We start from the raw sequence: 12,736 nt of genomic DNA, 5'->3' as shown, positions 1-12,736 counted from the left end.
GCAACAGATGTAGATGTGCAGAAACCACTGAAGTAAAAGTTGGATATGTGTATGTATGCAACCGCCTTAGGGACACTTCCTTTTGAATAATAATAAAAATAATACTAAGGGGTTGCTGTGAGTTTTCCGGGCTGTATGGTCATGTTCCAGAAGCATTCTCTCCTGACGTTTCACCTGCATCAATGGCAGGCATCCTCGGAGGTTGTGAGGGAGGTCTGTTTGAAACTAGGGAACTGGGAAAACGGGGTTTATATATCTGTGGGGTGTCCAGGGTGGGAGAAAGAACTCTTGTTTGCTTGAGGCAAGTGTGAAAGCTGCAATGGATCACCTTGCTTAGTCTTGCAGCTTCAAGGCTTGGTTGCTTCCTGCCTGGGGGAATCCTTTGTTGGGATGTAATTAGCTGGCCCTGAGAGTAAACTAGGAAAATGGGGCTTATATAACTGTGGAATATCCAGGTTGGGAGAAAGAACTCTTGTTTACTTGAGGCAAGTGTGAATGCTGCAATGGATCACCTTGATTAGCATTTAATAGTCTTGCAGCTTCAAGGCTTGGCTGCTTCCTGCCTGGGGAATCCTTTGTTGGGAGGTGATTAGCTGGCCCTGAGAGTAAACTAGAGCAATGTGTGTGTGTGAGAGAGAGAGTTTAAAGCTGAGAGTGAACCATTCAACCTACCTCAAACAGACAAGAGTTCTTTCTCTTACCCTGGACATTCCACAGATATAAACCCTTGTGTCCGTGGAAGGGAGAAAGAACTCTTGTCTGTTTGGGGTAGGTTGAATGTTTCACTCTCAGCTTTAAACTCTATCTATTTAAACTCACACAGAGAGAAAAAGAAATCGAATTCAACCCAAAAGAAAGGAAAAGAAACCAAACCCCAATGAGTAGTGAGGGAGGGAAAGAAAGAAAGAGTGAAGGAAGGCAGGAAAGGTGGGAAAGGAGAGCGAGAGAGTGAAAGAGAAAACTCCCAAGTTGGGAATGGAGAGGAAGGTGGGGGGGGGGGAGAGGAAAGAGGCGGAAAGGCCCAGGAAGGACTAGGTTCTGCCTTCCTGCCCCCCTCCTCCCTTCCTCCTTTCCCTTCCCCTCTCTCCTCTCTCTCCTTTCCCCGCTCTCCCTCCCCGGCTGCTCTCACACTCCTCCTCCCCTCCCTCAGTTAACAAGGCCCCTCTCCCCCTATTGCTCGCGCGCTCCTCTCCTCTCCGCTCCGCCGCTGGCTCGCGCCTTTTCCTCCCCCCTCCCCTCCCCTCCCTTCTCTCTCTCTCTCTCTCTCGCTCACACACACACCTTCAAACACACACACACACTGAAAAGAAGAAGAAGGGAGGAATGTTTTGTGTTTTGTTGAAAAAAGAAAGAATGTGAGAGAGAAGAGAGAGGAGGAAAAGAGGAAGCGGGGAAAGAAGAAAGAGGAGGAGGAGGAAGAGAAGAGGAACAGCAGCAGCAGAGGCACCAGGGAGGCACTTGGTGGCTGCCTCGCCCGCCTTGGATGATGACCATGACTACGATGGCGGAGGGGCTGGAGGCGCAGGACTCGTCCAAGTCCGCCTTCATGGAGTTTGGGCAGCAGCAGCAGCAGCAGCAAACAACGGCGCCTCCGCAGCCTTCCGGGACACAAGCGCCCGGAGGCTCCTCTCAGCAGCAGCAGCAGCAGCAACAACAAGCTCAGCCTCAGCAGCAGCAGCAGCAGCAACAGCAGCAGCAACAACAACCTCCTCCGCCGCAGAGCTCCCCGGCGTCGGCGATGGCGGCGGGCGCTCACTACCCGCTCCACTGCCTCCACTCCACGCCGCCGGCCTCGCACTCCCACCACTCGCACCACCAGCACCACCCGCCGCACCCCACCCACCACCACCATCACCACCCGCACCACCACCACCACCACCACGCCGCGCCCTACTCCACGGCCGCGGCGGGGACGGGACCCGGAGGCGCCAACTCCTACAGCCACCGCTCGCTGGCCGCCGCCGCCGCCGCTGCCGCCGCCGCCTACCCCTACGTGGGCCACGCGCAACACAGCCCCTACCTCCAGCCCTACCACCAGGGCGGCGGAGCGGGCGGAGGAGGCGGAGGAGGGAGCGGAGGGGGAGTGGGCCAGGCCAGGCCCGACGACGCAGGTGGGTCCGAGCGGAGGCCTTCCTGCCTGCCCTCCTTCCTTCCATCCTTCCTGCCTTCCTTTGTTTCACTCCCCCCCTTCCCCTCTCGCTTTGCTTCCCTTCTCCATCCCCGGCTTCATCCTCTTCCCCTTTCCTTCCTTGCCGCTTTCTTTCCTTCCTTCCTTCTTTCTCTCCTTCTTGGGGCCCTTCCACATAGCCCTACATCCCAGAATACCAAGGCAGAAAATCCCACAATATATGCTTTGAACTCTGTTATCTGGGGGCCTTTCCACACAGCCCTGCATCCCAGAATACATAGGCAGAAAATCCCACCTTATCTGAGTGTGGACTCGGAAAACCCAGGGCACTTCCACACAGCCATATAACCCAGAATATCAAGGCAGAAAAATCCCACTTTCTCGAAGGCCCCTTCCACACAGCTGAATAAAAATCCCACTTTATCTACTTTGAACTGGGATATATGGCAACTTGGACTCAGATATTGTTCAAAGCAGATACTGTGAGATTTTCTGACTCTATATTCTGGGTTATATGGCTGCGTGGACGGACCCTATGTGTGGACTATATGTGGCCCTATGTGTAGACCCAGGGCACTTCCACGCAGCTATATAAACCCAGAATATCAAGGCAGAAAATCCCACAATATGTGCTTTGAACTGGGTTATCTGGGGGCCCTGGAATATATGGCAGTGTGGACTCAGCGTCCTTCCATACAGCCCTATATCCCAGAATATCAAAATCCCACGTTATCTGAGTGTGGATTTAGATAACCTAGTTCAAAGAAGATATTATGAGATTTTCTGCCTTTATATTCTGGGTTATAGGGCTGTGTGGAAGGACCCTGAGTCCACACTGCCATATATTCCAGTTCAAAGCAGATAATGTGGGATTTCCTGCCTTTATATTCTGAGATATAGAGTTGTGTGGAAGGGCCCTTGGTGTCCCTCCTTGCCTCTTGTTGTTCCCCTTCTTTCTTCCCTCCTTTCTCGCTTTGTCTTTCAAGAGTCCATCCTTCGCTTTGCCCCCCTCCCCCCCACCTTCGCTCTCCCCTTTTTCCTTCTTTCTTGCTTCCTTCTCTCTTCCTTGTTTCCCCTCTTCCCTTCCCACTTTCTCCACTTCCTTCTATTGTTCTCTGCTCCCTTCCTTTTTTCTTCTTCTGCCCCTCCTGACCCCTTTTCCATTCTTTTCATGCTTTCTTTGGAGCCCCGCTTTTGCAATGGGTTAAACCCTTGTGGCGGCAACATCCTTGCAGACAGCCAGTTCTCTCACATCAGAAGCTACTTGCAGTTTCTCAAGTAGCTCCTGACACGAATTAAAATGCTTTGATTTCCTCTCCCCCCCCCCCCCCCCGTTTCCTACTTCCTTTTCTCTTATTATGTCTCTCATGGCCCCTTTTTCTTTTCAATTCATTTCATGGAAGCCCTCCTAGCGCAATGGGTTAAATCTGCGGACTGCTGACCGACAGGTCGGAGGTTGGAGTGAGTGAGTTCCCACAGTCAGCTCCAGCTCCCCATGCAGGGACATGAGAGAAGCCTCCCACAAGGATGGTAAAACACCAAACATCCAGTCCCCTGGGCAACCTCCTTGCAGGCAGCCAATTCTCTCTTGCAGTTTTTCAAGTTGCTCTTGACACAAAAAAGATTTCATTTCTTCTTCCCCCTCCCTTCCCGCTTCCTTCCTTTTCTCCTTGCCTCTTCGTTTTTTATTATTATTATTCCTTTATCGCTTTCCCATTCCTTCCCTCTTTTCTTCCTCATCCCTATAATTGCAATTCCTTTTGCCTCTTTTTGGGTGCCTTCGAGTTTCGGTATTTCCATGTCCACTCCTTCACTTTGCTTCCTTATCGCTCTTTCATGCCTTCTTTGCCTTTCCTACTTCCCTACTTCATTCCTCCTTTCCTACTACATTCTCTCCCTTGTTCCTTCCTTGCCCTCTGGCTTTGGCATCCCTTTCTTTGCCTTCCTCTTTCCTTCCTTCTTGCGTCCTTCTTTTCTTCTTTCTTTTCTATTTCCTGATTGTTTTCCCTCCTTTTTCTCCCCCTTTTCCTGCTCCCTTCCTCCCTATAAGTCAAATCACCTTTTGCTTCTTCTTTCTTTCTTTCAATTCTATCCTTTTCTTGTTTCCTTCTTTTTCTTCTTTGGGCGCCCGTCTTTGCCTCTTGCTTTCCCATTCCCTTTTGGCTTTCCTTCCTTCTTTCCCACAAGCCAAATTCCCACCTTGCCCGGTCCTTTCATTCGGAAAGTCCATCCCCCTCCTTTCCGTGGAGTTTCACCCTTTAATAGGGCTCCCTTCCTTTTGAAGCCTTTTCTCTTGCTTCCGGGAGCCTCAGCAAACCGACTTCCCACGCGCGGATCTGTCCCGCGTGGATCTTTTTTCCCCGGGAGGCCGACTGGCGCGTGGTTTCCGTGCCTGGGGGCCATTCCCACGCGCCTCCTCCTTGTTCCTTAGCTTAACCCCGTCGGCCTCCTCCTCCGTGGCCCTCTGAAGGTGGAATAGGAGTGTAATATGTTGGTGTATATTTTCCTTCGAGATTTATTCGCGTGGCCCGCCGTGGTGACCTTTCCCGGCGGAAGCGCTCCTCCAAAGAGCGAGCGGGCCTTTTCCTTCCCAGGCCAAGTCTAAAGAAGGACAAGGCCGCTCCTATGGTGGCTTGATGCAGGACGAAAGCGAGTTAAGAACTGGCTTAGCACCCGCAGGAAAAAAAACTCGATAGGTTGCCCCTGATCGTGGTCTTTTCCTAGAGGCAGAGTGTGTTTCTAACACAGCTTATTCCACTTGGTCCCAACCATTGTCTATATATCGGAGGCACACCATCATCTGCCCCAAAATAACTCCCTCCCCGCTTAGTCAATGCTCCAGTGTGGCCCTTAGATTGCCATTCTCAATATTGCCATCGAGGATCCTTTGGATCCTTCTTTCTTTCTCACTCTCGGTGGGATCAATCAGCCTGTGTTTGTGAATCTCTGAGTTCCAGCTCTCTTTCTCCCTCTCTGTGGATCAACCAAGCGGTCTTTGTGGTATGTGAATGCTGAAGGACATTGGACTAGAAGCTCATCTTTGGGTGTATCAATCAACCTGGGTTTGTGAATGAGTAAGAGCTGTGTAAATGCCGAAGGACATTCAGGTAGAATATCCGTATCTTTGGGTGTACAGGGGGAAAGGGGCAACTCTGTATATGTGTGTGTGTAAAGATAAGGAGATTCAAAATATTTGCATACACCTTTATTCCAACATTGTGTGTGTGTGTGTGTGTGTGTGTGTGTAGAGAGAGAGAGAGAGACACGGACACAGAGCCGCCTTCCCCTTTACAGTAAAAGGGAATGTATGTATGTGTATACTATATATGTATATGTGTGTCTGCATGCATGTGTGTGCAGAAATAAGGTGATTCTAAATATTTACACACACCTTTATTCCAACATTATGTATATGTATATGTATGTGTATATGTATATGTATGGACACACGCAGACAGATCCGCCTTCCCCCCTACACTAAAAGGGAATGTATGTATGTGCATATATGTATACATTTGTGTGCATGCATGTGTGCGTTGAGATAAGGAGATTCTAAATATTTACACATACCTTTATTCCAACATTATGTATATGTGTATGTATATGTAATATATATAGACACACGCACACAGAGCCGCCTTTTCCCCATGTACACTAAAAGGGAATGTATGTATGTGTATATATGTATATGTGTGTGTGTGTGTGTGTGCATGTGTAAAGATAAGGAGGTACTAAATATTTGCACACACCTTTATTCCAACATTATGTATATGTATTATGTGTGTGTGCATATGCATATATATAGAAACACACTCAAAAAGGGAATATGTGTATGTATATGCGTGTGTGTATAAATATATGTATATGTGTGTGCGTGTGTGCATATGTGTGTGTAAAGATAAGGTGATTTTAAATATTTGCACACACCTTTACTACAAATTATATATATGTATGTATGTAAGTACATATATATATGCATAGGCCCACACACAGAGCCGCCTTTTCTCCCTGTACACTAAAAGGAAATGTGTATATGTGTGTATATGTATGTACATATATACACTCATATATATATATGCACACACACATATATACATACACCAAAAAAAGTAAAATGTAGCAGTATCAACTACCTTACAGGGTTGTTTTATATGTGTGTGAGGAAATAAATGGGTGGAACAAGGGAGAGATAATTTGTTGTTGAAGCAAAATAGTGCCTACAATAAGTTTACCAGGCCTCTGGAATAGGAGTCATCGACCAAAACTATGTGGGAAAAGTATTGGTCGCAAAGGTGAATCCCAAAGTGACCCCAGAAAGGCCTGATTAGATGATTTTGCCAGTGGTTTGGCCCATATTTCCTCAGACTCTTTTAGTAATGGAATGGGAGCGGATTTGTTGCGAGATGGTCACATAGAAACCGAAGAGGAACCACCAAGGATAGGTCTGGCCACCTCCTTTCCAACCTGCTTGCCCTTTTGATTTCAGATCAGCAAAAGACGACAGTCATCGAAAACGGGGAGATCAGATTTAATGGGAAGGGGAAGAAGATCCGGAAGCCTCGCACCATTTACTCCAGCCTCCAGCTGCAGGCTTTGAACCACCGTTTCCAACAGACCCAGTACCTGGCGCTTCCCGAGAGAGCAGAACTGGCAGCCTCACTAGGACTGACTCAGACACAGGTAAACACCATTCCTGGGAGGGACCCAGGCCTTTGTCATCCTGGACAATATAACTGGCAGCCCCTTTCCCAAAACAACACCATGGTTTCCAATCAACAGAGCTGGAGGTCATCCATGGGTGAAGCCAAAACAAACCCCAAGTGTCATGTTTATATTCCTTTGCTTGGTGTATCTGACTTTTGTGGAGGTTTGGGTCCACCAGTCCAAAATATAGACATTGATTTGTCCTGTTACAAAGGAGAGAGATTTGACATGGTTGGTTTTATATATATATACACAGCCTCCGGGGCCCCAGAGAAAGCACACCTCCCTTGGTAATATTCAATAGTAAATTATCCTGGATGAGTAAGTGGAATTCAGTGGGTGCCCTGAGGCGAAATGTTCAGAAGGTGAGGAGAGAGCTGTGGATCAAAGGGAAGCGTGTAGAAAATTAGAGGAAGTTAAGCCACAGTTAAATGTGGTTGGTTGATTTCCCTGCAAATATAAGCCCGAATGACACACATACAACTAAAGTGATTATTTGCATTCACAACTAGAAGTTTCTTTGGGTATTTTTAAATATCATGGTGGCATTTATATCTTCTGGGCACAATAAGGGGGAGAGGTATCTCCTGCAGGTGCTTTTTTTAACAGCTAGTAAGGAAAAAATATACTATTTGGGAGGCTGGGTGACTTCTGTTGAGGCAGCTTTGCAACGTTGTTGTCGTTTTTTAAAGGACATGGAAGTGTAAGTACAATATGACTTTAGTCTTTGGAAAGCTGGACCTATATGAGATACGTTCATTTTATTTATGTATGTATTTATTTTTGTATGGTACACAATTCTTTGAAATTGTTGCAAAGGTTCAGTAGGTTTATCGAAGGCTTTCATGGACGAAATCACTGGGTTGTTGTGAGTTTTCGGGGCTGCATGGCCATGTTCTACAAGCATTCTCTCCTGACGTTTCGCCTGCATCTATGGCAGGCATCCTCAGAGGTTGTGAGAGTTTTCGGGGTTGTATGGTTATGTTCCAGAAGCATTCTCTCCTGATGTTTCGCCTGCATCTATGGCAGGCATCCTCAGAGGTTGTGAGAGTTTTCGGGGCTGTATGGTTATGTTCCAGAAGTATTCTCTCCTGACGTTTCACCTGCATCTATGGTAGGCAACTCGCCCAGCTAATCACCCCCCAACAAAGGATTCCCCCAGGCAGTGAGAAGCCAGACCTTGAAACTGCTAGGCCATTAAATGCTATTCAAAGTAGCCAATTGCAACGTTCACACCTACTTCAAACAGAAAAGACTTCTTTCTCCCACCCTGGACGTACAACAGATATATAAACCCAATTTTCCTAGTTTCCAACAGACCTCACAACCTCTGAGGATGCCCGCCATAGATGCAGGCAGAACGTCAGGAGAGAATGCTTCTGGAACATGGCCATACAGCCCGGAAAACTCACAACCCCCTTTCCTAGGTTTTCTTTGTCAAATGCGGCCTAGCTTTTCATTTTCCCTTCATGCAAAGACTCCTTTCGTTGGTGATATTCTTGGGGACTTTCCTTAAAGACACTGGGGCGGTTTTCCAGGCCTTTCCTGCGCCCTGGGAAGTAGGATGCTGGAAATGCTCCGTTCCTCATCATGCAGGACTTCTTTGTAGGTCAGATTGGAATCCAGCAAAAGTGACCTACTGAAGCCAATCCTCAGACCATTTTTGAGACTGCTTTGAAGGCCTTCTCTTAACATGGAAGTCCCCCTTCCCTCCGTTTTCCAAATCCAAGGGACTGTGAGGGTTTTGTGTGTGTGTGTGCCAGGAGCCTACAAGTCGCTTCTGGTGTGAGATAATTGGCCGTCTACAAGGACGTGTCCCAGAGGACGCCCGGATCCTGTGGAAAGCTTCTCTCATGTCCCTGCATAAGAAGCTGGAGCTGACAGAGGGGAGCTTACCCCACTCCCCGGATTCGAACTGCCGACCAGTCTGTCAGCAGTCCTGCCAGCCCAAGGGTTTAACCCATTGCACCAGCGGAGGCTCCTAGGGACTGTGGTGAAGCTTCTGAATCTGTGTGTTTAGGAGGGCATCTTTGTCTCATTGAAATGCATGATGTCAGTGGTTGCAGAAGTCTTGGAATTGGGGCGATTGGTGTAATGGTTGAGCATTGGAGTCTGGAGACCATTAGGTGATGGCTTGAGCTGGGTGACTTTGGGCGAGTCATACTCGTTCAGTCCCAGGCCCCTTGGAACAAACCTTGCCTGGTTGGGCAACCCTGGATAGGCTGAAAGGCAGACAACAACAAAGGAAGCCCAGGGAGCTTAAGCTGGGGCTGGCAGTGGAGGTGTCTGTGGGACAGCAGTTCCCATCAACCCTCACCACTCCAGTTGCAGAGTATGGCCAATGAGATCTGAAGTCTAGGGAGGTCACAACGGCTCACCCCTAAGCCAAAGGATGGGTGGAAGGGGTGGAAGGGAAAACCAAGTATCCAAACTACGTGCCCTGAACCTGCTCCCACTCCCATCATTCTAAAAGGGTAATTACCTGCTGGTAATTATGCCAGGCGCTGGAGACCCGATGCCTATCGGATCTTGCCCACGTCGGCAGACTTGTCTACTTGCGTAGGTGACTTTAAATGGATGCATGGGAAATAAAGGGACAAGAATGCCCGACTGCGTTGTTAAGTGTCCCAGAGAAGGGAATGTCCTTTGAAAGAGAGAGAAAAACAAGCCGAAAATGCGAGGCACAAAGGTACCCAAGCAGGCCTGAATGGAAGGCGGTTGAAACAATGGCAGCAAAAGAGAAGGGGGGGCACAGCAGTAGAGGGTTGGGTATAGTGGGAACCAGAGGGAGGGAGGAGGGAAGGAAGGGAGAGAAGGAAGGAAAGAAGGAAAGAAAAAAGGGAAGAGGGGAGGAGGGGAGGAAGAAGAAAGGAAGGAGGGAAAGAGGAAGGAGAGAGAGTAGGAGCGAGGAAGGGAAGGAGGGAAGAAGGAAGGAAGAAGGGTGGGAGGTAGGAAGGGAGGAAATCGAAGGCAGGGGGAAGGAAGGAGGGAAGGGAGAAAGGGAAAGAGGGAGGGAGAAAAGGAAGTAAGTCGGTGAATGGAACTCCTTTGATTTCCTTCCTTCCCCTTTTGGGTTTCTTCCTTCCCCTTTGAGTTTCTTCCTCCCCTCTATGGTTCTATTCCTTCCTGCTTTGGGTCTCTTCCTTCCTTCATCCTCTGGATCTCTTCCTTTCCCTCTTTGGGACTTTTCCTCCCCGCCCCCCTTGGGTCTCTTCCTTTCTCCTTTGGGTTTCTTCCCCCTGTGGACCTCTTCCTTTTGTGCTCTTCCTTCTCCCTTTGTCTGTCTTCCTTCATCCTCTAGATTTCTTTCTGCCCCCTTTGGTGCTCTTCCTTTCCCCTTTGGGTCTCTTCCTTTAGTGCTCTTCCTTTCCCCTTTGGGTTTCTTCTTACTTCTCCCTTTGGTGCTCTTCCTTCCTTCCCCCTTTAGGTCTGTTTCTTCAACCTTTGGATTTCTTCCTCTAATGCTCTTCATTCCCCCTTTGGGTTTCTTCCTTCTCCCTTTGGTGCTCTTCCTTCCTTCATCCTCTGGATCTCTTCCTTCCCCCCCTTTGGTGCTCTTCCTTCCTTACCCCTTTAGATCTCTTCCTTCCACCTTTCGGTATCTTCCTTTAGGTCTCTTCCTTCCCCCTTTGGGTCTGTTCCTTTAGAGCTCTTCTTTCCCCCGTTAGTGCTCTTCCTTCTTTCCCCCTTTAGGTGTATTCCATCCCCTTTTGGATCTCTTCCTTTAGTGCTCTTCCTTCCCCCTTTGGCAGTCTCCCTTCACCCTCTGGGTTTCTTCCTTCCCCCTTTGGCTCTCTCTCCCCGTTGACCTTGGGATGGGCTCTGTGCATGGCTCTGATGCCTCTCTTGCCTCCTCTGCTCGCAGGTGAAGATCTGGTTCCAGAACAAGCGCTCCAAGTTCAAGAAGCTGCTGAAGCAGGGCGGGAACCCCCACGAGAGCGACCCCCTGCCCGGCTCGGCCACCCTCTCCCCGCGCTCCCCGGGCCTGCCTCCTGTCTGGGACGTTTCGGCCTCTGCCAAAGGCGTCAACATGCCTCCCAGCAGCTACATGCCGGGCTATTCTCACTGGTACTCTTCTCCACATCAAGACACAATGCAGAGACCGCAGATGATGTGAGCGGGCCAAGAGAAACACGCCGTTCCGGGAGCAGCCCGCCCGCCCGCCTTCCCGCCCGCCCGCCAGCCAGCCTGGCCCCGCCGAGAAAGAGGGAAAGAGAGAGGGCCGATCGCGGGTTTGGGGGGCCCATGGGGCGCTGTGCGGCCGAGGGAGACAGACTGGGGCTTGGCCTCCCCCTTCCCTTGGACCTCAGCGATTGATCTTGAACTGAAAGACCCACATCAGATGCTCGCTTTGGGATATTTCTACCGCGACTCGGAGGCAACAACCCTCCCTGGGAGTATAAATCCAGGCGCAAAGCAAACAACAACAATCCCAAAACAACCAGAAGTGGAGCGGACCGGAGGATACACACTTTCCCCACCAGTCCACGCAGCAACATTTTTAGGGCTTTTTTTTTTAAGGAAACAAAAAGGCTGGAGGAGTCAGACGTGTCTAATTCACTGAGGACCATTGCAAGCAGCAGACTCCCTCCTGCTCCCTCCAAGTGGAACTGATAACCGGCTGCGAAGACCAATCCAATCTGTCTCACTTTTTTCGAGGCTGTACATTCCCTGACATAACCCTGGCTCCTAGAATTGGCCAAGAAATCCGCCTCCACGCCTCCTATTATCAAAGTTCGGGGACTTTCGGACTATAAATCCCCAAATCCCCCAATCGCATCTCCACCGGGTTGGAGATTCTGGGGGTTGCTATCATCACATACACACAAAATGACTTTCCTGAGTTTTTCCCATTGCGGGGAAAGAGCAAGAGGGGAAAGTAAGACAAAAAAGAAGAAGAATAACCCCACCCAGATCCTAAAGCTCAAGTCCCACCTTGTCAATCTTCTCGGTCCCTTTCGCTGCCGAGCAAACCTGTTGTACATATTGTTGAATTTTAGTTGTACATATCCTTTGTATGTTTTGTCTCCTTTCATATAGAGAGTAAAAGCCAGAAAACGCCCAAGAGAGTCCTGCTTTTGTGTTGTCTAAGAAATCATTGAGTTGTTGTGAGTTTTCTGGGCTGTATGGCCATGTTTCGGAAGCATTCTCTCCTGACTTTTCACCTGCATCTATGGCAGGCATCCTCAGAGGTTGTGAGGTCTGTTGGAAACTAGAAAAACAGGGTTTATATATGTGTAAAATATCCAGGGTGGGAGAAAGAACTCTTTGAAGTAGGTGTGAATGTTACACTTGGCTACCTTGATTAACATTTAATGGCCTAGCTGTTTCAAGGTCTGGCTTCTCACTGCCTTGGGAAATCCTTTGTCGGAAGGTGATTAGATGGGTGAGTTGCCTGCCATAGATGCAGGTGAAATGTTAGGAGAAAATGCTTCCAGAACATGGCAATACAGTCCGGAAATCTCTCACAACTTCTGAGGATGCCTGCCATAGATGCAGGCGAAATGTAAGAAGAGAATGCTTCTGGAATATGGCCATACAGTCCGGAAAACTCACAACAACCCTGCCCTGTTGTTCTCTATGCTTGGAAAGCTTTTTTCTCCTCTGCCTTCCTATTATCCAAGAGGGCTAGTTATGAAGTACACCCTAAAAAGGGTTCTATATCAGGCCTGGGCAAACTTGTCCCTCCTGGTGTTTTGGATTCGACTCCCACAATTCCTAACAGCAGGTAAACTGGCAGGGATTTCTGGGAGTTGAAGTCCAAAACACCTAGAGGGCTGAAGTTTGCCCATGCCTGTTCTATATTAATAGACAGTTGACCTTCCTGAAAGAGAGCAGCCCTAATAATCTATGCACATAGGCCTTCTTGAGAGTCAACATGCTCTAAGTAAATAGGGGGAAATA

The 12,736-nt window shown here is 48.9% G+C and overlaps 1 protein-coding gene across 1 annotated transcript; it reads left to right on the top strand.

Annotated features, from left to right (window-relative positions):
* The first annotated feature begins 1,036 nt into the window (after positions 1–1,036).
* DLX6 (distal-less homeobox 6) lies at positions 1,037–11,897 on the top strand. The gene is made up of 3 exons (XM_060782216.2): positions 1,037–2,111; positions 6,615–6,808; positions 10,698–11,897. Exons 1-3 carry the CDS (start codon positions 1,484–1,486, stop codon positions 10,947–10,949), a joined length of 1,074 nt encoding a protein of 357 aa, XP_060638199.2. The 5' UTR covers positions 1,037–1,483; the 3' UTR covers positions 10,950–11,897.
* The last annotated feature ends 839 nt before the right edge of the window (positions 11,898–12,736 follow it).

Source organism: Anolis sagrei, chromosome 6, assembly GCF_037176765.1.
Source record: "Anolis sagrei isolate rAnoSag1 chromosome 6, rAnoSag1.mat, whole genome shotgun sequence".
NCBI lineage: Eukaryota > Metazoa > Chordata > Lepidosauria > Squamata > Dactyloidae > Anolis > Anolis sagrei.
The sequence above is the reverse complement of the archived record's forward strand: the minus strand, read 5'-3'. Positions and strand labels throughout refer to the sequence as shown.

Excerpts from the sequence above, each read along its gene's own strand:
- DLX6 (XM_060782216.2), top strand. The coding sequence starts at position 1,484 with ATGATGACCATGACTACGATGGCGGAGGGGCTGGAGGCGCAGGACTCG. Across the intron at positions 2,112-6,614 it reads GGCCAGGCCCGACGACGCAG|ATCAGCAAAAGACGACAGTC; the intron begins GTGGGTCCGAGC and ends TTTTGATTTCAG. Across the intron at positions 6,809-10,697 it reads TAGGACTGACTCAGACACAG|GTGAAGATCTGGTTCCAGAA; the intron begins GTAAACACCATT and ends CTCTGCTCGCAG.